The sequence below is a fragment of the Melospiza melodia genome, chromosome 1 (assembly GCF_035770615.1).
Source record: "Melospiza melodia melodia isolate bMelMel2 chromosome 1, bMelMel2.pri, whole genome shotgun sequence".
In the NCBI taxonomy this organism is placed as follows: domain Eukaryota; kingdom Metazoa; phylum Chordata; class Aves; order Passeriformes; family Passerellidae; genus Melospiza; species Melospiza melodia.
In genome coordinates, this window is record NC_086194.1 from 113916589 (window position 1) to 113943781 (window position 27193).

Here is a 27193-nt window from a genome sequence, read left to right on the forward strand (position 1 = left end):
TCCCTAAAAGCATTTGTTTGCATGTGATAACCTGATAATCACTGAGGCCTCTGGATTAAAAAAAAAAAAGGAAAAAAAAAGAGGAAGAAGAAAATACTGAAGTATCTCAGACGCCAACAGGGATTCTGCCTGATCCCTTATGGTGGCAAAAGGTGGAGGCCTCAGAAGACAGAGTAGGTGTAAAATTTCTCTTCTTTTTCTGGCTGTCTCCCCCCACTCCCCTCTTATCACAACCGAGACCTCTCCATACCCATCAGCTTAAGCTGAAACTGGAGAGAAGGTCAGAAGTTATCAGTGTGAGGAGAAACACCACAGGCACTCAGCATGATGCCTTCAACCTCATCCTCATAAAAAAACAGGTTTGAACAAAACAATCACACAAAACCAAAGCAATCCTCTGCTGCTTAGAAAAGAGTGACATCTCTATCTATTTTAACCCAATCAAAATACTGTGACGAGCATCCCATTGAAGCAAAATACAGCTGGGGCCACTCCTGCAGGAGTACTCTGCCTCTGGCTGAGGGCCACCTGGAGCCACCTGCTCAAGGGCTCTGCCACAGCTGGGCTGCCTGCAGCCAACACAGTGCAGGTATGTGACCCCAAAGGTAGGAACAAGCTTTGACCAGGGCTCCCCACCTTACTTCAGGGCTCTGGCACTCAGCTCTGGCCTGAGAGCACCACAGCTACACCTGCACTCAGTCACTTTCCCAGCTGAGGCCACCCCACTGAGCCAGCTGTGGGTCACTGCAGTGCTGTCACCACTGGAGCTCAGTTGCCACCCCAGTCCTGCTGAGTGTCTCCCTGGCCCACAGTAGGACTGTGCCCCACTGGGGAGCCCCCACAATGTCTGTTCTGCTCACCCTGTGGGGCAGCTTGGCACCTTTCAAGGCCTCCCATATGCCTGCATGTTTCCTCACTTTCCCCAGTGCATCTTGGCTCTGCCAGAGTACCCAGATGGGACTGGGGTTTAGCCTTAATCACTTGAGGACTGATTTTTCTGCCTGTTCAAGCTGGTTATTGCCTTTTCAGGGCTGGATACCCGTTTGCTGCCCAAACACACGAGATTTGGTGCCAGCAGACCAGAGGCAGCTCAGCAGCTCATGATGTTTACTGTTTTGTATCATTATGACTAACTGAAAAACTAAATAACTGCAGATTGAGATTACTGAGGCAGCAAACTCCTCGTACAGACTGAAAAAAATCTGGTTTATATCAAAATTCCTAGACATAATTTCCCCAACTCTGGCACCTAAATCTGGGATCCCAAAGCATCTTAAGGCAAGCATGGTGTTGTCATTATATTGCAAGAGCTCCATTATCATTATATTGCAAAGGTTCCGTATTGCTAGAGTTTCATACCTCCTTGATGTATCTTGTAGGCAGCTCCTCTAGGCACTGATTCTTATCCTCACAGCAGCCAAGTGACTCCAGTTCCCACCAATCCACTCTTTTATAACACTCTTCTTATTGGCTACAGGTGTGGCCTGTTAACATCACGCCTGCTCCTAATCTTTAGTAATTAACCCAGCTGCAACTCTTTAGGGGATAAGACTACATTCTATACCACCTTCACTTACCCATACTGTATTCCCCTACAGCATGGTCTTTATCCTCCAACTTCACCAGTTTAATACTGGGATCCTATTGCAAGCAACACCAGGGCTTTGCACTGTTTTTTCTGTTGTCTCAGATTCTAATTTCCATCTTAATTATCAGAGGAACTTCCTATAACAGAGTGATTTAAGCAGATGGTTACATTCATATTCTAGTAGTCTGTACCTTGAATACACTGTGAACAACAGGGCCAGCAGTCAAGTGTTTTTATAGTTACCTGCCAAGTGCAGTCATTTTTAAATAAGCTCCCTTGCTCAAAGTGATTTTGCTGAATTTCCCTAGGAAGAAAGGATGAGAAATCATTTAATTAAAACACAGATTTGGGTGTCAGGGCTCAGTGCCAGCTTCTGTGATCAACCTCCTCTAAAGCCATGAGCACATTTCACAACAGCTCTGGGGTTACCTCGATGAGGGCAACTAGTATTTTCTCCCTATTAAGTGCTAGACCCAAAGCATGGCACCTAATTTGCTTAAAAACACCCAACAACTAAGGAAATTCAACCCAAAATCTCAAAACAATCCATTTGCCACATGTGCACTCAAGAGACAGTACTCAGAAGATTAATGTTTCAAAACCAAGCTCTCAGGAGTTGAGGAGTGCTGGCATGAAGGTTGCCCATGCAATCACATTTGAGCCCACTGGTGCGTTCACTTAAGGATACAGTCTTTAATTACTGAGCTGCTTTTGCTGCCAGCATTTCATTCAGCCTTGCATTTGACAGGCTCACCCAAGGCACAGCAACTTGGTTTTACCCGCTCCGGTCAGAAGGTGGCCATACGCATTATTTACTGAAAACCTTTCAGTTCCTGCTCAGAGTACAAAATTGCTTAGTTTTCCAGGAAGATTTCCTGTAGTGTTTAGTACTAAGCAGTCACTTCTGAAGTAAGGTTATTTATTTTCAGTGTCACTGTTTCGATGAGAGAAGGGTGTATGTCCTCTATTACACAGGTGAGAAGTGAGACTGTGCTGACACAGTAAGGCCAAAAAGTCTCCATTAATTTGAGGTACCAAACTTAAAGTGTTTCTGGTGTAATTTTTTTCAGAGCATTCTATGTTTCATGGAACTTTGCACCCCCAAAGTGAACCACAGTCTCTACAGGCCTTTGCCACAGCAGACAACATTCAGCACCTCTGCAAGAAAGAAAAATAAACTCCCCAAAACTACAAAAACAACCCAAAAACCCAAACAAACAAAAAACCAAACCAAACGACCCAATATAAAGATTTACACACTCAGAGAAACCTTGTAAAAAAAGCACCTTTAGTGATTTGCAGCTTCACAAAAGGCAGTTTCCTTCCACAGCAAAGGAAAACACAAAATCCAATTCCAGCAATCAATATAATCAATTTCTCTATGAATAAAAACTTTTTCCCCCACCAATATAAATCCCCTGCATTTCTGCATCAAAGAACAAGTGGTTATAGCAGACAACATCCAGTAAATCATTCCCCTGCAACACTTATCTTGTGCACTGAAACCTACATGTATGTACACAAGTAGTGCTCACTAAATCGTGAACCTCTGAAATGTTCTCTCCCTTTCAGTACCTCCTCAGTCATGGAAGGTGACAGTCCCCCACCGGAGAGCTCAGGAGATTAAAGAGAGAAAAAACACCCAAGGCACATTTTGGCATTTTACTGCCAAGTAGTACATCCCTCAGAAACCTCACTGATGATTCAAAGCTTGACATTCTCTTGATCCCATCAGTTCAGAACAGTATTTCAGTATTTCCACAATATATTTCACTATTGATAATAGTTATGATTCCATGTAAGTCCAAAAGCCAATCAAGTGTAACTACTTCAGTGAAACCTGTCAGCCTTCCCTATAAACATGGCTTTCAAATAAATAGAGACAATCAATCACCATTCACATATTCAATCTATTTCCAGTACAGAAACTGTAAATCAAGGAACTACATATAACATGGGTAGATATTAAACAGAAAATATTTCAAGTTTCTTTAAGTAGTGGCTCTCACAGAAAAGTGAGCCATTATCTACAGTCGTAATGCCCAGGGATAGCAACTTGTACTTTAGGAAGATAATTCAGAAGTGATTAAAAATTTGTGGTTTTGAAAGACAAAATAGCACATTTGCGTGGATAATATACCTAATATCTGTGATAACAGCTTTGTTAACAAAACTTTCAAATATGAAACAGCATGAACACAAGACACCAAATTTCAAATATCTTGCAAAATATTACGGCAGCACTGTACTTAATTGTGCTTTTTACTCTAAGAGTTCTCCTGATATAAATGTATCAAAGAACAAGGAAATACAGTCGCATGTCTTTTTGTGTGTTCAAGATAGTATGCAAATGTAGCAGCTCATTCTTCCTATCAAGAGAGACCAGCAAAACTATTCTTGAGAAAACAGGAAAGCATACTTAAGTGAGATTAATTTGACACTTTCCTCCATTACAGTTTTAAGAACAATTTACAATCCCACACATTAAGCATTTATTTTAAAATGCAGATGTAAGACTTAACATGTTGAGAATACCAAAAAACGCAAATAGTCAATTGAGTTCAAAAAGCCCAACAGTTTTACTGTTGCTCTTCACTGCATAACAGCTTCAGATTCTCAAAATTAATTCTACACACTTCATTTTGCATTTCTTGGCCACTTAAACTCTTATGGATATAAACAGGAAACCTAACGAGCAAAGGCAGCAGAATATTTTAGAACAGGTTCCAATAGTAGTTTGCTTTATCATCACAACACAATATCCAAAATTCTGAAAAATAATTCAGTGATAAACAAGTGTGTGTACACATGCACAGCTGCACACCAACCCTATGCAGGCTATCACGAAAGCAAGAAAAAGTAAGAAAATAAGTCACATGGACATCTTATGGCACACAGAAAGTTCAAAGAATACTTCCAGAGGAGATTTAATGCATTCTGAAAAGATACTGGCTTTTCCTCTGCATTTGTAATCTGAGTCATTCTATTGTACTTACCAATATTTTGTTATCCACTTTATCTCCCTTGGTTTCCAGCTTTACTTTCTTCTTGACAGAAATTTTGATTTTCCTCCCAATAACATCCCTGACACTTTCTGAAACAAAAGAAAATATCTTCATTAAATACCTTCAGTGTCAACACAAGAAGGAAACAGATGCCACTGTTGAGTTTACAGAAAGACTCAGAGCTATGTTGTCCAACTGCTTGCACTCATGGAAGTCTCATGCACATGCACCAGTACTAAACACAACCTAACACAAGTACTATTTTCTAAGTACGCCATCTACACAATAATTTGTGTCTACTATGATAGCATTATTGATGTCATATGCCTGGATTCTAAACACAATTTGGTATTTTTTTCCCAGCACTACTTACATATCAAAAGCATTCCCAAGACAAGCCACAGCACTGCTTAGCTCCATTCTGGGAAAATAAAGCAAATTCCTCACTGCTATTATTTGTACCTGAAAAGCTTACGAAAGCAAATTAGCTTCTTGCACTGCACAAATTTCCACCTCTTGTTAATATCAAGGAGGCTAAATGGGTCAGGCAATGGAAGAGCAACTGTTCACACATTTTGCACTCTGTGCATTGAAGTAGCGAAGCAAACCAAGCAGACTTCCAGATAGTAACACCTGGCAGCTATGCAGAGGATGCTGTGGAGGCAGCTTTGGTCTTGGTCCAAATCCCAGCAACAACGTAGCCACTCCATGGTGCCAGCACCAAAGCTACCTTAGCTGCCATAACGCTTTAATATGTACACGCACACACATGATTACACAGTCTCTGCCAATTATGACACGAACCAGCTTTTCCCCTGAACATTTGCACCCTGGCCTGAAGGAAACAGACACACAGGGAACTGTGTCTAGAAAGCTTATACAACTACTGACACTGATGTAATTGAGAGATAAACAGAGGAGTTCATCTAGAAGAGCCAATTTGGCACCTTCCGTAAGTTTCACTCCCCAGCCCCCACTGAAAGAGAATGAGAAAGAAATTTTTTAAACACATTAACCTATTTCCAGCCCAACAACAGGCATCTGTAAAAGGAAAGTCTCCACCCTCTCCAGACACATACACTTTGCCCTCGGGCACGCTTAAGTTTAAAAGCAAAAATGAAAGATAATAGGCTATTCCTGAGGCTTTTAATTATAGTGCTCTGTATAGCGCTTTCTGCACAATTTTCATTCGGTAGTCAGAAGACGTTAGCACAAACAACACACCATTTATTAAGCCTGGATGTTTAACCCAGGCCACTGCGTTCTGCCTGCGGGGCAGAAGGGTGTGCAAGTCAGAAACGTGGCCGGTCAGAGAGACTCTTCACCCGAAAGAGCTCTTTCTGCAGAATCGGCGTGTTTTCCCCAGGAATTTTAATTTCCCTGTGAGGACACAAAAGCTCCTCGGAAGCAGCGGCCGGCCCAGAGGAGCCTGTCCCAAGGCGCGGCAGCCCCGGTGGCAGGCGGCCAGCGCGGCCGGCTCCCGGAGCACAGCCTGGGCCGGGGCCAGGCTGCGGGATCCCGGGGCAGCCAGGTGAGCGGAACCCGGGGGAAAGTCCAGCCCGATGAGAACTGCTCTCCCAAGGCCTCCTCTCCCATGGGTAATGCCCAATTCCGGTCTTTCTGCCCCCGCTCAGGAACCCAGAAGCAAGCTGACCATAGAGTCTATTTAATCGAGTCCTGTCTCCTTGCAGGTGGTCTTGCTGCTTCTCTGCCACTTTACCTCCATGTGCAGCCTGTGCTTTTTGGTTTCTCCTCTCCCACAAACAGCTCCAAGTGCCTGCATCTAGCAGGGGACTTCCTCCTGACACACCTGCAGGTAGAGGTGCACTTCCCTTTGCTCTTCCATGGGTCCTACACAGCAGAAATGGGAATGAAGCCCTCAGCTCCAGCACTCTTACTCCAACAAGCCATAGGGAGAGAAGGGGCCTGGAACCCCAGACTGCACAAAGCATCATCAGGATGCCAGCTCCTCACAAGGCTCTATCTCCCTGCAAGGGTTAAAAACACTACTTCAAAGAGCTAAGATAGTGATTTCATAGATACTCTGCATGGAACTGAAGACAATTCCCTCCATTGGGAATTCCCTGACATTGGGTGGGCTCACAAAATAAATTTTCAGACTGAGAGATGGAAATATAACATTAAGGTTCACTTTTCTCATGCTGGAGGCTTCAGACATCCACACCTGGGAGGAGTGGATCCAGGCAAGCCAGCAGTAAGAGAGGGTTTCTTTGAAGACTATGACCTACGAGACCTGACAAAGGTCACACGGGAAGTGAGTAACAGAACAAAAACTGCAACTCAAACACTCCTATCCCCAGTTTAATCTCCACACTCCAATCACTCTGCGTTAAAGCACATCCTTTCATCCTGCTCTCAAAACATGGTTATTACAAAGAGCCTATTTAGAGGTTAAATTTTAACATGTGGACACCAAAATACTGCTAGAAATTAAACCAATCTACATGAACAGATCCCCACACCTCAGAATAGCCCTTGACAAATCAAGCTGAGTGAGTGCAGAGCACCAGGGCTGAGGGGTAAGTCTTAAGATGGTTCAAAGCCACCAGAGGAGGCTGTGAAGATGCTCACCTTATTCTTCCCTGTAGTATGCAGCACACCTCACCTACCACACTAGAGTGCAGACCCATGGTGAGTAAGAAATACTGTGTATTAGCACTCAAACATGCCTGGCCACTTTAAAATAGGAAAACTGCATGGTTTTAACCATAGCTACTCCTAGAACTCTTCCCACCTCATCATTTCTTAGCAGCAAGCTATAGACTACGGTCTCTCTGTAAACCACATGGTTTGGAGACCAAGAGGACTGCAAAATAGAGCTATTTTGACTCTACAGAAAAAATATCTGCAGCAGCTGCAAATGCCCACCCAGACTTTACCAGTATTTGATAAATGCTAAAACCACTTGCTGAGGAAACTGAAGGAAATGGAACAATGTAAATTACCTAAGTAAGGTTTGAAGGATTGTATTCAACGCCGCGTATACCTTGCTGCCTGACAAATTTCTGTTTCCATCTGTCCTTAAGACAACACTTTAAATCATTACAATGCCGGTGAGATCTCTAGATAGCTCTTCAACAGGCAAAACCAAAGGAAATTCGGCCTGAACAAGGTAGCTGAGGGCCTGGAGCATCAGACCGGTTATCCCCAAATGACACTGGTTACACACACGCCGCCTGTGTAACGATCCATTTATTGGAAGCTCCCCAAAAGAGGTGACAGCATTTTCAGGGTCCTCGCCATCACCTGTGACTGAGTTCCTAAGCGTAAACCATGCAGGATGGAGGCTCGTGTGCACGGGGCCATAAAACTTTAATTACAAATACCCTCACTCCCTCCTACATCCAGAGGAAAACGAGACTTAAACTGGGCAAAACCCGGGAGGATAAATAAAACGGCACCGAGCGGAGCCGCAGCCCGTGCCGCCAGGCTGAGGCGCACCGAGGACGTGCCCCGGGCGGGCGGCGGTGCGGGGGGCCGGGGCAGCTTCCCAGCGCGTCCGCCAGCGCGGGCAGCCTGCCGGCACCCCGGACACACCGTGCCCCCCGCGGCCCCCGGGGCTCAGTCCCTGCCCGCGGCCGCCTCCCCTGCCCGCCGCAGCCCCGCACCCCCGCCCGCCCATTGCCCACACGCAGCAACGCGGCCTCGCCGCCCCCCGCGGCTCTTTCGAGTCCCTCCAGCCCCGAGCGGAGCCCCCGGGCTCCCTGACCAGCCCCCGCGGCGCTTCCCCGGCTCCACAGACCCAGCCCCGGATTCCCCCCAGCCCCATCTCCGGCAGCGCTGCATCCCGCGCACGGCGGCCTCCAAACTTGCCCCCGCAGCCTCTTCGCCCGGGACCCCGCAGCCATGCCCCGTCCCTTACCGATCAACTCTTTGGGGACGTCGGAGCTCTCCTCGGCCATGGCGGCGGCGCTGCCCGGCGCCCGGGGGTGCCCGGCGGCGGGGCTGCTTCAGCGGCGCGCCGTCCCTGCGCCGGGCGAGGCGGGCATGCACCCAGCGGGCGGGGGAGGAGGAGGAGGGCCGGCCGTGCGCCTCGCTGCGGAGCGCGGGTGTGTGCGCGGCTGCGAGCGCGGGCGGAGGGAAGGGGCTTCTCCCGCCCCCGCGGAGCCCGCTCCCCCCGCGCTACATGCCGCCCCCGGCCAGGAGGGGCATTTCCCGGGAGGGATGGAGGGTCCGCAGGCGGCCGTCAGGCGCGGCGCTGCGGGCTCACGGCGGCCCCCGCGCCGGCTCCCCCGTTCCCGCCTGCGCGCCGCCCGGCTCCCCCGCCCGGCACCGGCGGGAGGCGGCGGCTGCCCCCGCCCCGGGAGGGCCCCGGCCCGGCCCCCGAACCGCGCGGGAGCCGCCCGCTCGCCCGCGCCCACCGAGCACCCGGCGACAGAGCGGGGAGGCGGCGGCGGCAGGGAGCATCGCCCTTAGGAAGCCATCGCGGCGAGGGAGGAGGAGGAGGGCAGTGGGCTCGGGGATTTAGCGCGGCGGCGACGCCGGCCCCTCCTTCGGCCGATGCCGCCGCTCGGCGCTGCGGCGGGGGCCATCTGCCGGCGGCCGCGGCGCTGCACCGGCCCCGCCGCCGGGGCACCACCTGAGGCGGCCGCAGCGCCGGCCCTCCCCAGCAGACCGTGCCGTCCGCAGCTGCACCCTCAGCCTTTGCCCCGCAGGAATTATCCTCTGGGTTCATTAGAACGGGTTTGAGGTACGAGGGGGGTGGTTGTCATCGTCAGGTCAGTCCTGGCTTCCCTTGGGAAAGGGATTGCCCAATTCCTTTCCAGAAAAGCTGGGTCACTTCGAGACCTGGAAGAGGCTAACCTTTGGTCCAGAACTCATCTGCCTCTCCCTGGCTCCGTCACCTCATCTCCATGGGGACGGCGGCTGCCTCGGCACCTGTTGTGAGATAACGCCATGGCTGGGGACGGCTTAGCAAACTCCTTGTGCAGGGAGCCTCGGTGCTGCTGAGCCTGTGCTACATTGAAGGGATACATGCCTCCTTTCTCAGGACCAAATTAAAATCCACAAGTTGCAGCATTTTGCTTGTTGCACTTTGCCATCGAGGGTTTTTGTCATGCGTAACAGCCACATTATAGAAACACAGCACGTGAGCTGCCTAATTGCACTCATAAATATAAGCACAGAAAGATGCTTATTGGATGAGAGCAAAGGAAGAGGCTCGGCAGCCCTGGAAATCCTGTGGCTTGCTTCTGGTAGCGATGCCTGGTTTCAGTGAAAGGATCATTTTCACTGCAGCAGGACCGTGATTGGTCACCCTCCATCCTAAAGGGGTGGATTACTGCATAAACCTCATATTTCAAGCACTCTACAAGTGTGTGGTGGATCTGGGAGATCAAAGTCATTTATGTCTCGTTAAAAAATCTGAAATGCTTTCAGTGAGAGCAACAATGTGAGTCCAGTAAGAGTTATATTGCTGGTATAGTACTACGCTGCTGCACTCCTGTGTGTCACGGACTACTGTATACCATGGCCTTCACAAGAAACATGACCACTTTGAAATTGGTGTCACTTACCAAATAAATGTATCATGTTTTTTCTTGACACTAACCAGATCTCTAAATTGTCAGGGGTGATTTTACCACCACAGATACCATTACTACTGAGATGGATACGATTTGCAGTCTTTACAGTTTGCTGTTTACATGTATAGAATAAACATATCCTTTAAAGAAAATAAACAAAAAATGAATGTATTAGTAAAAGAATAAAATAAGCTCCTAACATACAGCAATGTCAACCAATCTTATCTGGATATGAATATATATCTCTCAATAAAATGCACTGTACTCCTTCTCTCCTCTGCTCTGTTTTCCTTACTGTAGCTGCATCCTTTTATGATGGACATAGAGTACCTGCTGACCTCTTCCTTCCTTTTCTGCCAATTTTTCCTCAGGGCTGAGCAGAAAACTGCATTTCTTGCTCACTGGATACACATATTTTTACTTCCACCAATGAACCTGGGCCTGGGTTCTTTGTCCTGGCAAGAAGAAAAAAAAAAAATTGCAAATTTCATATCTTTTCTAAGACCAAGGAGGGAAAAGTTAGACCATTAAGCCTGCATAAGAAAGGCCATAAAATTTCATATAGTTACTTATGTATTGAGTCTAATTCTCTATCAGCTTCTAGAAAGATAACTTTTATTTCATCACTATTTACCTGCTCTACAAAAAATATAAATTTTTGGATCTAGGACCTCTTAAGCATGACAGCTTCCCATGTTATTACCCCACTGTCTTGCTTCTGACACAGTATTTGAAGCATGAACCTTGCCTCTTTGGCTGCTACCAGACATCCACACACCTCTTACCTGCAAAAATAATGAGCTCCTTCCATGCCTGCCTGCCTGCCTGTAGCATTCTGCTGGAATACTGCTACCACCTCCTCCACCCCAGTTTCCTACCATGAGATGACACATACGGTGAGCCCAGGTTGTGTAAAGAAAAAAAGAAAAGAAGAATGAATGACGGCAGCAAGGCAGGGCTTTTTGTAGGGGGACAGAATATAAGAAAATAAAGATAGTGTAGAAAGTAATCTTACCCCTAAGGAGTTGCAGCTGGGCTAATTATCAAAGATTAGGAACAGGCCTGACTTTAACAGGCCACGGCTGTAACCAGTGAGAAGAAGAGGGCTATAAAAGAGTGGGTTGGCTGGTTGTGATGGGAGCTGGCTGGTTACTTTGTTAAGAAGAATGCTCTTGAGAAACACCAAGAAGGTATGAAACTTTTATGATAGGAGACAACAGTGTGGAACTTTTGCAGTAGGAGGACAACAGATGTTTTTGGGTTTGGTTTTATTTTTGTGGGTTTTTTTTTTTTGTTTGTTTGTTTTTTGTGTGTGTGTTTTTTAATTAGCAGCACTGCAGGTCAATGAAGTAGCACTACTGCCAAGGCTACTGTATAATTCCTGCTTTAGTGCTTAGGAGACTGGACCTGGTTTGAGGTAGGGAAGGTGCAAACTAAACTCAGGCAGATTAGTGCTTCCAAGACTAGGTTCAAACAGCAAAGTGCATGGTTTACCATTCCTTGTTCCCTAGTCAGGAGGTAGAGCATGATTGCCCAGGCAGGCTGCTGCTCCTGCTCCTGCAGCTACAGTAATGCCTGGGTATTGACACTATCACAGTGTAAGTCTGGCCTGTCAATACAAGGATGTTTCTAATCCCAGGGGTCCATGTCCTAGTGCAGAGAGGACTGGACCACCATTGCAGAGATCCCAAACAATTAACTCCCAGAGTCTCCAGAGACTCTTCTCTGCAGTTTACAGGCAAAGCCTCACCATGGAGAGTTTGCTGGCCTTGTAGGAAGGTGTGATTTTCATCCTTTTCCATTGACCCTTACTCTCCCTAGTCAGTTCAGCAGGGATGCAGGTGTCACTGGCATCTTTCCCAGTGGCAGGGATGCTTGAAGAAGTTCAGCCCCTATGGCAAGTTATCTGAAACCACTTGTGATGACTTTACCACTTTCCATGTTGTGCCAGTGTGAGAAATTGTTTTACTGTCTCATAACCTGAATTAGTGAAAGGGGGCAGAAAGGGGATTTGTGTCATTTCAGTAAACTGAATTTTAATTGTCTTTTATTCCTCCTTGCCTACCAATAGAAGCACCTTGGCACAGCTGAGGAGGTGCCCAGTTTAAACTACAACAACAGAGGCAGCTGCAGATGGGTTTCCTGTCTGATCTCAGTGGCATTCCCCCAACTCTCAGGAGCAATCTGTGCCCTGGCTGTTCCCAAGCAGTCCTGGCTATGTTTGCAGGACCTCATAACCTCACTTTAGGGGCACTGATGCAAATGATCACAAGGTAGGTGCCCTAGTTAGGATTGCACCCCAGCAAAATCATAGAACGATCAGGGTAGGAAGAGACCTTTAAGATCATCAAGTCCACCTGTCAGTCCAGCACTACCACTGAAACCACATCACCCAGCACCAGATCCAGACGCTTCTTAAGCACCTCCAGGGATGGTGACTCCACCATCCCTGGCTAGCCTATTCTGAAGTCTGACCATCTTAACAATGAAAATTTTGTTCTAATATCTAATTTGAATTGCTCCTGTCTCAGCTTAAGACCATTTCCTTTAGTACTCTCATTGTAGGCACAGCAGAAGAGATCAGCTCCCACCTCAACACAATCTCCTTTCAGGTAGCTGGAGCAGTGCAATAGCACTGCAATGTTTTACATCACACATGCAGCAGGTGCATGGAGATGGAAAGAGACTACATGATCTTCTGCTAGAACAGGAGATCTTTGAAGTAATTTTAAAAGTCTTTCAGAGGATAACTGATTTGTCTGCCAAAAGAATGGGATGTGTGTGGTTTTGTTGAAGATACTTTTTCTCTAAAGGCTGCTCAAGTTGTTGTAGCTCCTGACATGACAGAAATGCTGACAAGAGTAGTGGGTTAGATGGCTGCAGGGGATGTTGCAGCATTCAGAGCTTGTGTTTAACTGACAGTAACAGAGCGGGGAGGGAGGCACTAAGAGCTTCAGACGACATTGATCAGCAAGACATTGACACAGAAAAGGCTGTGGAGGGGAAATGTCTTTAAAAATGCAGCCTTTATGCATCAGATTAACCATTAATTGAGCAAAGTAACTTTTGATGGACTTTTGACTCCACCTCTTGCAGGTCTATATTATCATGGAACCTTACACGCTGTACTGACATACAGGATAACAAATTCCTGCTTCCCTGTTGTCTGCTGCCCTTGTCCTCCTTCTCAGCCTAAATCCTGTCATCTCCTGCAGATAAGGCAGGTGTCAATATGAGTTGTTGCCAAGCCATGTACACTGTCATAAGGCAGGGTATTTATAGTCTCAAGTGTTGCATGTCCTCCCTGGCAGCTTCTCTGGCCCTTGTATAATGGCTTCAGCACTGAAGAATTTAATTTTTTTTTCCTGAGAAGCAGTAGAATGATAGTATCAACATCAGGGAATGATCAACTGAGTGATCCTCCTGAAGACAGTGAAAAGATTTCAGATGCCAACAGCAGGTGTCAGACTGACATTCAGGTTACACCCTGGAGTCATCCTTCTGCATCAAGGTGGGAGAAACCAGGTGATCCAATCTGATTTGCAAAGCTGCCTCGCAGCCTGGAGCATAAGCTTGGAACATCCTGTAAAAGACAGAATGTCTCATAAAAAATAATTGTAGGTATAAACTACTCAGGTGTGCCCGTTGCATTTCTACGAGATTTTAAGGGGTGAACTCTTTCCCAGTTATGCCTGTGCAATCCCATAGATTCTGTTTCCTGCCCTGGTTGAAGGCAGACAGAACAGGGCCATGTTTTCTCATATGCCACAGTACTAGCCAGCCAGGCATTTCCTAGAGTAGTGTCATTTAAGGAAGTGTTTCTTTTCAATCACTGCAATAATTAGGGGCATTTGAAGACCAAAAGGCAGCTAATCTGCCATTCTATGGAAGTATATGAAGCACAATTAAGACGTATGATTGCAATTATTTCTGAGCCCAATTGAAATCTACTCATTCATGCTGGCTTTTCCATTCAGCCTGAAAATAATTTATAGCACTTCCAGTTTTGGGATCTCTCCCGTTGATTGTTTGTTTGTTAAAATTTTTACCCAATATATATCTTTCTGTTCATTTTTTATGTGTGGTGGTAATATTAAATGTGATCTTTAGGCCCCTCATACTGATCACGTATTTTTGGAAACCTGTAGATATTCCAGGACTTGGGTATCTTTTGGCATGAATGTTTAGTTAGGAAAAGAGCAGAAAACAAGCAGCTATCTAATTGCATGATATGTCTTATATTGCTTGGTGATTGGATGCCTTCTTTGCATTTCACCAGTTGATACAAAATTCATAGGGAGAAATGTGTGTCCTACATCAGTCCTAGTTTGGTAAAGGAAATGTCAGACTTTGTAAGTAGTCTCCTGTTTTTATCTGTGACTGAGCCTTTTCAAACCCTTTCCTCTGTATGCTCCTATGATTATTTTAGTACCTTGCACTCAAAAAAACCTATTTTGCCTTGGTTTTAAATAGGGTGAATATAAATGCAGCAGCAAAGATGTATGTTTTGATAAGGCATACTTTGATGGTAGCATTAAGAAGAGAATTACCAAGAGCAGTTGATGCCTCATGAAACTCTAAAAATTAAAAAATCTATTCAGAAAAATTTTGGTTACTCCTCTGTGTTTGGAAGGGGGAAAGGGGTAAAACCAGGCTCACTGGAGATAAGCCTTGGAGGAGCATGACAGTGTTTGAGGGACAGAGCACTAGCAAGGTCCTTGCCTGCTGTCTCAGTGGAGAGAGAGGATGGAGATCCATGTAAGGGATCACTGATATGTCAGAAACCACAAAAGTGCCTGCAATGGCCAGGCAGGAAATAGGGCTTCTCCTTCTAGGAAGGTGGCAGGACCAATAACCCAGCTGAGGTACATCTACACCAGTGCATGCAGCACAGGCAATAAACTGGAGGAACCAGAATCCACAGTGCAGCAAGAAAATTTCCAACACAGAAGCATGGTGGGATGAGTTGCACAACTGGAGTGCTGCAATGGAAGGCTACAAACTCTTCAGGAGGAGTAGGCAAGGAAGGAGAGGTGGTGGGGTAGCCCTGTATGTTGGTGAATTTTTGATTGTCTGGAGCTTAGTGATGGTGATGATAGGGTTGAGTGTTTATGGGTGAGAATCAGAGGGAAGATAGGCAGATATCCTGATGGGAGCCTATTACAGACCATACAACCAGGATGAAAAGGCAGACTAAATATTCTGTAAGCAGTTGGGAGAAATCTCATAACCACTGGACCTTGTAATCATGGTAGACTTCAACTCACCAGATGACTGCTGGAAATACAGCAAAGAGAAAATAGTCTAGGAGGGTCCTGGAGCGTGTGGAAGACAAAGCTGGAAAGAAAGGCAACTAGGGAATGTACCTGCTGGGCAGATAGTTTTTAATATTGGAGGAGGAATTGATGGATGATGTGATAGCTGAAGCCTGTCTTGGGCAGATAGGAGGTTTAGACTGAAAATTAAGTACAATTCCTTCACTGAAAGGGTTGTCAAGCATTGGAACAGACTGCCCAGGGAAGTGATGCAGTCACCCTCCTTGGAGGTATTTAAAAGGCATGCAGTTGTGACATTTAGGGACACAGTTTAGTTGTGGACTGGGCAGTACTGTGTTAACTGTTGGACTTGATGATCTTGGAGGTCTTTTCCAACCTAAATGATTCTATGATTATTTTATCATCTATTTCCATATTTCTCTTGCTTCTAACATTTTTAGCTGGCATATTTGTGTAAAACCACGATCTTTGTTGCTAAAGAGCCCATTTGCTTCTGCTACTTAGCTCTCTTTCATGAAAGCATAATCCTTTGCATATCCCATCACACTTAGACACTTAGAATTTGTATAACTTGAGATGCTGAACTAGGGGCAAAAGCAGATCATTCCTAAATGAGCTGTCTATACTGGCATCTTGTTTTTCTCTGTTCTGTACAAGGTATTACTAGAAACACGTGAAATACACTGAGTGAGATACTGAATGGAAACTTAACATTTTAAAGCATTTAAAACAGGTATGTGAGCATTGCAGTTACTTGGGTCACCTGTCCCCAAGGCAAGCTCCATCAGCTTTAGGGTATGTGAAATCTCATCTCTACTGGGGATGTCAGATGTCTTGGCAAGCCTCTTTTTCTTACCATTGACTCCAGCTTAATCAATCAATGCTTCCCGATTGGTTTCCAGCCCTGTGATATTAACTAGTACCTGTAATTGAGGTGGTGAAACTCGACAGAAATTATTTGTACTGGCTGAGGTAACTGAAGAAGACAGATTTTCTTTGTAGCAGTGAAGTGGATGAAATGAACCTGTATAAAAATAAATCTGGAGTAGTTCTGACCTAAATTTTAAACTGAGCATGATTCTCTGTTGGAGAATTTTGCTCAGATGTGGCTTGAAGGAAAAAAGGCCATGAAAATATACAGCTGATGGAAAAGTAAAAGGCAGTTGTAAGCAGCAGTTCCCAAGCCTGTTTCTGTAAATAATTAGGTTCTCAGGCACATTTTTATAAACAGCAGGGTTCTCAGGCAGTCTTCTCATAACAGGTAAACATTCTGTCCTTGACTGTTTTGGGAACAGACATGGAGGTTTTGAGAACAATTCATATCAGGGTGAGAACACAAATCTTGGTTTCAATAACAAACCACAGGCATTGAAAACAAAAGGAGAGATTAATGTTTTATCTGTAGCCTGTGATGAGCTCGGGTTTTGCAATATGTATGAGCTTAATTAACACTGTTATAAAAAGTGCCTGATAGATCAATAAATAGGAGTTCGATGCTGATCAAAGGATGGGTCGTCTCCCTTCGCTTTCAATAATTCTCTCTCCTTTTTAGTAGTTTGAGCTTCTCTCTCAGCCTTTATTATTCTTACTTCTTCCCCTGCAGAAGCTACTAACAGTCCTTCCATCAATACCAATACCTTCCATTCAACCTAGCAACCTCTGCTGCAAAAATTATGTTCTTTAAATCTCAAAAAGCATTCTCAGAAGCAGCAGATTCCGGAGAGGTCATTGACCATATGGTGTGTCAAGAGCCTTTAAGAGAGCATGCTAAGCCTAAATGGTGAGTTATAACTTCTCACACTCTGATAGCCTGAGAGACAGGGAGAAAGGGTGAGAAATGTATAGGAAAAGTTATCTTCAACCATACTGCTTTGGCACCAGAAAAGGTGGAATATATAGTGACTAAAGAGAACACTAGCAGCAATTACATGTGAATTTTAAGTGCAAAACAAGCTCTCTAGGTACACTGAGCTAGCAACCTTTTGAATTTCAGCTACTTTTATGAAAAGTTTGGCATGTGGCTAGAACATGCAGGAGTTTCCTTTCATACACTAGACCTGAACTCTGATGTGTCCTGTAGCAGTAATATTTGGTATGGTACTTCTCCCTTTGCACAAGCTTCTTCCCATGGAGGAGCTTGCACAATGCAGTCTGAGAACCTCTGCACACTTATGTTGGTAAACCATTTACAGAACTTTTGCAGAACAGTGTTCTAAACTGAAATTGTCTTGATCTTTTTCACAGTCTGGAGAATTGCTCAGCTTGTTACAGTACTATGTGGGGGGAACCCTTTTTGGGGGGTTATTTTGCACTCATCTTTGCACCCACTTTGAAAATCCACAGTTATCTCCAGATTCATGAGAACTTCCTGTGAGGATGAGATCTTTCTAGAGCTCTCCTTGCCATTTCCAGAGTGCTTGAGTTGTCCTAGATGTTTTGTAAAATAAAACAAGGAACTCTGGTCATCTCTGGACAGCTTATGAAAGATTTACAAATAAAATACAGGGGAATTAGCAAGCAGGGAAAGCAATGTGAACAAACTGCAAGAATGTCCTAGCTGCATGTTTCTAATATAAGACAGCATCAGATGTGGTATTGCAATGTAATAGGAATTTACTGGCAAAATGAGATTTCCATTTCTGGGTCTGACCATAACAGGATATTAACATAAGAGCTGACTAACACAAAGTTGAGGTCACATCATGTTTTCTGGATGGATATACTTCATCAATGACTTGGAGAAAATTATTTTTAAAAGTGCTATTTTTTCATATTCAAATCATCACTCTTCAAGCCTGAAGAAAAATCCTGTGCAATAGGATTATCACCAACACACACAACCTCCTTTCATCAGCACACACGCATATGTTCCTCTGAGTAGGTTTGCTCCCACATATGGCCGTTTCATTCTCAGTGAAAAATGGTATCTTTAAGCTATTAATTCCAAGCCCTATTTTTAATTCCTAAGAGGGCTGGTATTTGGGGACTAATGCCACTACTGAATCAAATGTTTTGAGAGGTTTTGGTTTGTTAAATGGGCAAGAAGCAGTTCTTGCCATTTATGGTGGCCCTCAGGGTACTGCAAGGAAGTCTACCAATGACTGAGGGTATTACTTCACATCACCTAATTCTGCCTACCAGCAAAAAAAAAGAGAGGTAAATTTACATCAGTAGCTTTAAAAAAGCAGGAGAAACATGGCCACACCACATGTAAGAAGAGAAAGGCTGTTTTTCTATTAATGACTCGAATGGCCCAGTGATGAGTAGTGAGACCAGCTCTGGGATCCCCAACGCAGAAAAGGTTGGAGTGAGTCCAGAGGAGGACCATGAAGATGATTAGTGTGCTACAGCATCTCTGCTATGAAGACAGGCTGAGAGATTGGGGCTATTCATCCTGGAGAAGAGAAGGCTCCAGGGTGACTGTATAGCAGCCTATCGGCACCTAAAGGGAGCTTACAGGAAAGCCAGAGAGGGGGGGACCTCTACAAAGGCATGTAGTGGGATAAGGGGTAGTGGCTTTAAACATTCAGAGGGTAGATTTAGATCAGATATTTGGAAGAAATTCTTTACTGTGAGGGTAGTGAGGCACTGAAACAGCTTGCCCAGAGAAGTTGGGGATGCCCCATCCCTGGAAGTGTCCAAAGCCAGACTGGCTGAGGCTTTCAGCAACTTGGTTAAATGTGTGGCATCTCTGCTCATTGCAGGGGGTTGAACTAGATGATCTTTAAGGTCTCTTCCAACCCAAACCTGGGTTACTGGGTGATAAGAATGATGAGCATGTGGGGGCTTGTGTCTGTGCTAATGAGCTCCCTGAGCCTTCAAAGGGTCTGTGGAGCACCTTGGTCACTATGCAGTGATGGGGAGTTATTTGCTAGCTGGCACTTGGCAGCTCAAATCCAGGAGCAGCTTTTTAATGCAATGTTTGCTCTCCAGGGCTGAGAGGCATCCCTGGCACAGTTTTTATTTCTGGAATTTACACTAAGCCTAAGCATGCTCAGTCTCTCCTCCCTCCTCAGTCTCTCACCCTTCCCACTTGCATGGTGAAGGGTGCTCAGAGAACTTCTCCAGTACCATGAAATCACTGGACATTTTGCTGCAGAGGCAGTGACCTGAAGCCAGCAGCACCAAGGGAACACTTTGAGAACAGTAAGAGGAAAAACACTTGTAAAATTCCTGAGATAAGCCACAAATCTGAGGAGGCTGTGGAAGGAAAGCCTGCCGTGAAGTTCCATGGAATGCCCTCAGCAAAAACAGCCTAAGATGTTTCCGCTCACCCTATTACCACATTTCATAGTCACTTGACTGGTTTGTACTGGTTTTGGCTGGGGCAGAGTTAATTTTCTTGGCAGCAGCCTATATGGTGCTATCTTTTAGGGTTTTGCTGAAAAATCATGTTGATAATAACATGGGTATGTGTTAGCTACTGCAGAGCAGTGCTTACACAGTGTCAAAGCTGCTTTTACTTCTCACATTGATGCACCAGTGAGTGAGCTGGGGGTGGGTGGGTTCGGAGGGGACAGACATAGGGCAGAGCTGACCTCTGTGACAAAAGGGACATCCCATACCATACAACATAATGATCAGCAATAAAAGCTGGGGACTGGCCAGGCACTAGTTGGCTCAAGGACAGCAGTTGCTATTTCTTGCATCAGTTGTCTTTCTTGTGTGCTTTTTTTGTTATTGCTTTTGTGTGCGTGTGTGTAGGTTTGTGGTGGATTTTTGTTTGTTTCTTTTTTAGTATCCTTCCCTTTTTACTTATTAAACTGTGTTTATCTCAACCCATACATTTTCTCACTTTGCCCTTCCTATTCTCTTCCCAACCCATGGTAGGAGTGAGCAAGCAGCTGTGTGGGGCTGAGCTGCCCATCAGGGCTGACACACAAACCAGGCTGTTACAACTCTTTGCAGGGCTGTACTGAAATCCAGGTGAGAAAATCCACATCAAAAACAAATCAGTATATCATGATATTGAGATCACACTCATAAAGAGCAGACATTCCAGAAAATCGCAAATCATCTTTTAATTTTCTGTGAATGCTTTAGACTACTCTGCCATTTCTCTGATCTCAAATCACCATTGGAAAGACCACACACTAACTAAATGTATTTACTATTAGGAAAGAATTACCCACATCGGTCTTCAGAATGTAATCAGTGATCTGCAAAGCACAAGTTTTATGAATAACTATCTGCAGTTTCTAATCTCCAGCCCACATTTTGATCTCAATTGCAGATGCCTCCCAGTCAGGGGAGCAGAAACAAGACCACATTATTTAAGGCAGGACATAAAGATTGCAAATAGAAAACTGTGTGACTGGCTGTAATATTCACAGTTTACAACCTGTGTTTTTCTGTCAGCAGTATAGGTCAAATGGTATTATTACTGTTCCCCCTCTGGACAATTTACATAACAAACTAGTACAACAAGAACAACTTATTTCACAATCAGCCTGAAGTTTGCTTTTGGCGTAGGAGCACCAGTTCTCATCAAGTTCAAGTGCTTAAATGATCTCTGAAAATAATTACTGGTTACTTCCACGGGGGAATAATGAATTTCGTTAAGGATTTTTGGAAGCATTTTTCCCAGTTACCAACCTTGGCTGTCATTTTCTGTAACACCATTTCTCAAAGAAAAATTGGATTATTATGATTATGTGCAGTAAAGCAGTGTCAGGGACAAGCTCTTCTTCATTTCAACAGAAAGGATCCATTTAGCAGCCTTCAGTCTGCCCCTAAGTGGTTAATGTAGTGTTCAGAACAGGTTTTTATTACCCTTTCTTCCTTCCCTGCCTCACTGCACACACACTTTTTTTTTTTTTCCCCTGCAACTTGATGCTTTTGGTTCCTTTCGCTGTGTATTATCTGCTGCTGGCAGTAATCTTAGCTCTTCAACTGACAGCAAAATTATGAGGTGCTCAGTACAAGATGACAATTTTCCTTCCCTCCTTCTAATTCATTCGTGCCTCCATCAAGGAATCAGCGTCATCTTTTCAACACATTAACAGCTCTCTGCTGATAGAAAGCATTAGTCCCCCATTCTTCAGCAAGAGGTCAAAAATTATTTTTGTTTTGTAACAACCCATTAAATTTTGTGCTTTGGAAAATTCCATTGCTCTCTGATTTCAAACAGCTAGGCTGCTGCCTCACTTGGCACAGAGGGAAGAGAGGGTTTGCTTGGTGAGACACCAAGTGACACAGGCAGCTAAAATTCTTTCCTAGACAGAACCATAGTCTACCACTAGCCTGGCTGATTACTTTGGGTACTTGCTTGCTTTTCTTTTTGGTTTTTTTTTTTTTTTGGCCTACTCTTAAGAAAGTCTCTTCATTTTGAAATTCACACAGAGGATCCTGGCATTGTTTTTCTACCTTTAAAACAGTTTTAAACTAAATATTGCTGTAGGCTTTTTGAGAGTTGCAAGAATCTGAGTTTATATATAACCAGAGAAGATATAATCTCTTTCTGTATTCATATCATGGCTTTATTCAGATTCCTATACAGCTGAACTTATCTGGGTAGACAAGTGACTTCTCTTATTCACAGGTAGCTTCATCACAGGAAACCTTGGTCAGTGTTACACACACTCATTTGCATTCAGTGTAGCAGAAGCTGAAAGTCTTTGTCAGAAAACTTGCATTAAATTGTTCAGTGAGCACGGTTGTGTTTCTGATGGGTGATAGGACCTGAAATGAGCCTGGCAGCAGACAGAGGGGTCTGTAGAGACTGAGAGGCTGTGCTGACCCTGCCAACGTCCCCAGGCACTGGAGCAGAGCCCAGCTGACCAGCTCAGCTCAAGGACACGTGAAGCTGGTAGTGATGTTCCTTGTGCTGCAAACAGATATATGGATATAGGGGTTTTCCTACCTTTCTTTTAGTTGTAGCACTTGGAATAAGTTGAAACCAAATAAGGAGAGTTAGAGATGGAAACAACCTGGTTAAAAATATCCTATATCGTGAGTATGCAGTAAAATATGCATACTGCAACATTTGCAGATAGGGCTGGGAGGAAGCTGAGGTAGAAAACTGTGGTTTTGGGTGAAAATAGAAGCTGAAGAGCTAATTCAGCATTCACCTTAGTACTGTCAGAGCCCTGGCAGAGAAATCAGAAAGACTCCAGAGATCTGCAGCACAGCAGCAATAGCAGGACACCCAAAGGACAGTGTTTGAGAAAGAGAAACCTATTCCTTTGGGGCAGAGGTGGGTGACAGAAAAAAACTCACTAATGTTTTGAAATTGTTGAGGAGATCCAGCTTTCTTCTAATCCATGTGCCAGCCACAATTGCTTCACGCCTCTCCAGGGAGTTTTGAGGGCTTCCTGATGAGAAGTATAGCTCTTCCGCCCCTTGCTGAGCACAGTCTGACACTGTGCTCAGCCATCAGGCTGGCTGCTTCTTTCCAACAGCGGTGTTGTAGGCACATTTCCCAGGAAACTAGGGGCTCTGTGAACCTTTATTTTATTACTGCTACCTTGGGAGTAACTGTATCTATTTCCAGTTTTACATCAGGCAGCATCTGAAATTAATGTTCTTTAATAAACAGTAAAAAGTGTGTTGTCATCATCTCGGGGTGAACACAAATACACTCAGACCTTTGGCAGACCTTTTTTATGCTCTACCTGCACCTAAGAGTGATCTTCAGATTTTGTCCCATGTTGCTCTGTACTGCTGGATTTAAGTATTCAGCTGTGATTCAGCAAAAAGAGGGGAAAAACTGCCACAAACACAAAGACTTCACTCCTCCTCACTCTTCCCAGCTGCACACACCCAATCGACTCATTTCCTTTCCCAGCAAAGGAATTAGGCCCCCGCAAAGCTGTTATTTCCAAAACAAGGACGTTCAGCCATAAAACTTTTGGGTTTTTTGTTAGGGAAAATGTGCCAGATGTCTTTGCTGCACAAGGGACGAGCCTGGAGACGAGCACACAGCATACACCAGTTAGTTTGGGGAGATGCAATATCTGCCAATGTATTTAATGCCACACATGCCAGTGCTTTGAGTGCAGAATGTGCCAAAGCTGCTGAGCTGTGAGACAGCAGGAGATGCTCACCCCAGGGGATGGAAGCTGCCCAGTGAAGTCTTTTGAGTTTCCTGTAGTGCTTACACAAAGTAATCTCTCCTGAAGCAACTTCCTGCTTCACCAGACTTACAATCCTCCTTCCCTTTTTTTCCAAGGGCATAAAATGATCATTTGCTTCTCATTCCCTTGGATGATCCACCTAGTTTATGCTAATTCCCTTGTGAAGTGCAGCTTCTCCCTAGAGACCTTTCACAGAGCTGGCAATGTTTTCCTGTGTACCAATGATTTCCCCATGAAATAGGCTTGATTTGAAAGAGAAAGTGTTTCCTTGAGCTGCCAGCTCAGTCAAGTCTCCAGCAGCTGAGCTGGCTTCCTTCCACCTTAAGCTGGAATGACGCTGGTAATCCAGGGTCGTGCTGACAAGCTCCAGGCTCCGGCTGCGCCTGTGTCACCGAGCGGCCACCAGCTGACGCTCTAAGTGACAGCTTGCTCTCTCTGGTGGCTCTGACACACGGGGCAACCCACGGAAATGAAGCCAGCAGAGTTGATGGCGGCCCGTGCTGCAGAGGGGTGCTAAGAGGCAGGAAAAGCACTTAAGACTAACTAAGATCTGGAGATACCTACTCAAGTGGAAACACACCATCTTTAATTAATTTTCAGAGTGTGAATGCACTAAAAGACTATTTTGCTAAGGACAGAACAGAAAAAAAATTCTCCCCTTTACAGCTTTTTCCAAATGCATAAGAAATCCTAAAAGGAAGACCAAAATGCCTTCCTCCTCCCTTATATGACACCATGGAACACAAATTCATGCATATTCAGACACAATCTTACAGGTGAAAAAAAATATAGCAGCACTGAATGAGACAGTTCAGAATCCCACTAAATTACACATGCCATGTAATGTGTATTTTTCCTCCTTGGCAAATCAGTGCTAATCTCGCCTGCTAGCACTCAGTGTTAGTATTGAATGCTGAACGACCACTCAGAGCACATGGAGTTCACCTGGGGAACCCAGTGGGAATTCAATGTCCATTAGCTAGGGTAAAAGGGAAAAATGTCTTTGCTACGTTTCATCTGGACTGTTAGTGCTCTGCTAGGATTTCTGAGGACAGAAATGCTGTTTATAAAGCATCAGTTGGCAAGAAGGTGTTTCATTACTGAAGCACAGTTTAAAAATCTGGCTATTTAACAGACAGTGTAAATGCTGAGCTTTTTGAAAGCCTGACTTTTCCTTTTTTGTCACTGTTTTTTTCTTCTGTCACTTGTTATTCTGAAGTGTTAAGTGTTTCTGGATGTGTCTCCAAAGCTTTCTTGTTTTTTGCTGATCTTTTTCACATCTTCATTAAATAGAAGCATGTTGAGGAGAGTGCAACTTTTTAATATATCTCATAAAAACTGAAATACTGAAGGAAAATAACAATGGCATTCAGTTTTTATTCCATCCATTAGCTATTCAGGAGAGCTCTGTATCTAATATTACAAAGCATGTATGTGATCTCCTCACAAGGTGAAAGAGAAGATTTTGCAGTTGAGTTTTATGATTGTCCTTTGCATTTACTGGCTTTTCGTTCTCTTTTTCCCTAACTGCTCTTGCTCCTGGAGGAGCCATAAACTTTGCTTCAGATCTGTTTGAGAGCAGTATAGCAGCCACTGGTTCTTCTCGTGAGTAAGGAATGACACCTTGTGGCTGCAAAGTGCCAAAATAAAAATAACCCAATTACATTTTGAATCATCTGTCCATTGCCTATAGGGCAAAGTTTTCTTTACCTGTAATTTCTTTGAGAAGCTAAAGAAATATCAGTATAAATATGGGTTTGGGCTTTTTCGTTTATGTTTTTATATGGTTAAGAACAATTAAACTTCCTGTCTCCCAGGGAGAGAAAATAGCTTTGGAGGCTTTGCTTACCTAGCAGCCAGACACAGGTTTTTTTTAAACCAGCCAGACTATCCTTCAGGAGAAGTTAGCCCAAGGATCATCTCATTGGGAGATTTCACTTCTAGTCCTTTGTGGAATTGGAGGAACAATTTTTTTCCATAAAACCATTTGCAAGAACTGGCCAAGCAGGAGTAGGGTGATCTCCCAGCAGACGATTTTGAGATTATTAGCCCTGGTCCCCTAGCGGCCTGTCAGACCTTTGCAGGGCAGACCTTAGCCTAGGGAGCAGAAGAAATGTGTGAGAGTGCCATCCTGATCTGGGGACAGGATGAGTTTTGACTTCAGCATATTGTTTCTGCTGCCACCATAAAGTTTAACAAATTACCTTTGAGATTCTCTTTAAATCACAGGTTTCTTAATTGTCCTTCTACTAGCAAAAAACATGGCTCAAAACCTTTTTAGTTCAAGGAAATGGAATTTTAATGGGCTTGAAACACCCCTCGCTCCAACCTGGCATTTCTTGCTACGTGGTTATTTATTTTTATTGTTTAAATTGCACCAACTCCTAGGAAGTCAGTGTGCTGGGCTTTGTACTAACAAAATATTCAAAGGTAAAAAGGTAATTAGACATCACCTCATGCCCTCTGTGTCTACAAAGTGGACAAGAAGTATCAGGTAGGCAAAATGGGTTACAGCTGATGATGTGTGCTGGGAGGACAAGAGTGAAAGACGGAAAAAAACAGGCATTTCTGCTCATCCATTGAGTTTAAGTGATGTCAGATGAGAATGATTTGTACTTCATCATGAGAAAAGTGAATTTTGAGCAGAGATGCCGGAGAGGGTATGTCTAACTTCTTCGGGTATCGGCTGAAAGCTTTGCCCAAGGGAAAGAAAGAGAGTGAGGAAGACAATGCAAATTATCTTCCTGCTCTTGAAAAGTTCACTGGGATAGTCCAGAGACTGGCAATGAAAGCGTTACCTGACTCAAGCTCAGTCTGTTTTGCCGCTGCAGAGGGCATAATTTCTCCCAAAGTACAACAGTCAGGGGAAAGAGATCACTGACTTCTCCATGTGTGACCATTATGAAGATGTAAATGGCCATTTGTCCACAGTGACAATATCCGACACTTTAACCCATGCAACAAATGAAGTCAGAAAAACCCAGATTTTTGAGCTCTGTTGCTTTTGGGGCTTTAAGATCACCTTTTAATGAACCCTTATGAACTTAAGAGCTGAAAGACTCATCCAAGCCTCTTTCCTAAGCAAAGGGCAATGTTTGTTCTGGACTTCTCAGTTTGGATGAATATGCTTTGAATGAATATTTAGCTTGTGGCAGGAACACTTTAGGACATCACATATCGTTCCAAGATACACAAACCTTTCAAAGCACAGTTGGAAAGGGCCCTGAGGAATGTCATTTGAACCAATCTGAACATGGAGTTAGGTGAAATGCCCTCCAGAAGCCCCTTCAAATCCTAATTTTTCTGTCATTCTCTGAGCAAGCTGTGGGACATGTCAAACCAAGTCTTGGACCAGAAAGCTGTCCATAAAGCTGTGATCAAGTCCTTCATTTTGAAGAGAAATTCAAGCCTAATTCACAGTTTATTTACATAATGATGCAAGTGCTATCATGCTGCTGGAGCGTGGGATGCCTCCTTTTGTAATTTTATTACAAATATTTGGAACACAATTTTCAAGTTTCAGCTTTTGAAGCCTGAATTTCAGAAGGAAAAGAATGTGCCCGTGGACTGGGGCGAACTACTTTTGAAACACGATTTTTCAGACTCAATGATTTGTTTGTGTTTTCTGGATGACCACTGATGTCCCTTCACAGCAGTGCACCGAGTTCAAGTCTTTGATTCTCTGCAATAAGCCTAAAAGATT

At 44.4% G+C, this 27193-nt stretch overlaps 1 protein-coding gene across 4 annotated transcripts in view; it reads right to left on the reverse strand.

Moving 5' to 3' along the window:
* CARMIL1 (capping protein regulator and myosin 1 linker 1) overlaps positions 1 to 8580 on the reverse strand; it is a 188935-nt gene extending 180355 nt beyond the window's left edge. For all 4 annotated transcript variants that reach the window (XM_063164873.1, XM_063164853.1, XM_063164863.1 and 1 more), the window contains exons 1-2: positions 8477 to 8580; positions 4585 to 4682 (exon numbers count right to left, since the gene is read on the reverse strand). In XM_063164873.1, the coding sequence (XP_063020943.1) occupies positions 4585 to 4682; positions 8477 to 8516 (138 nt within the window). In that variant the 5' untranslated portion in view covers positions 8517 to 8580. The remainder of the gene's footprint in view (positions 1 to 4584; positions 4683 to 8476) is intronic.
* Between the last annotated feature and the right edge of the window lie 18613 nt (positions 8581 to 27193).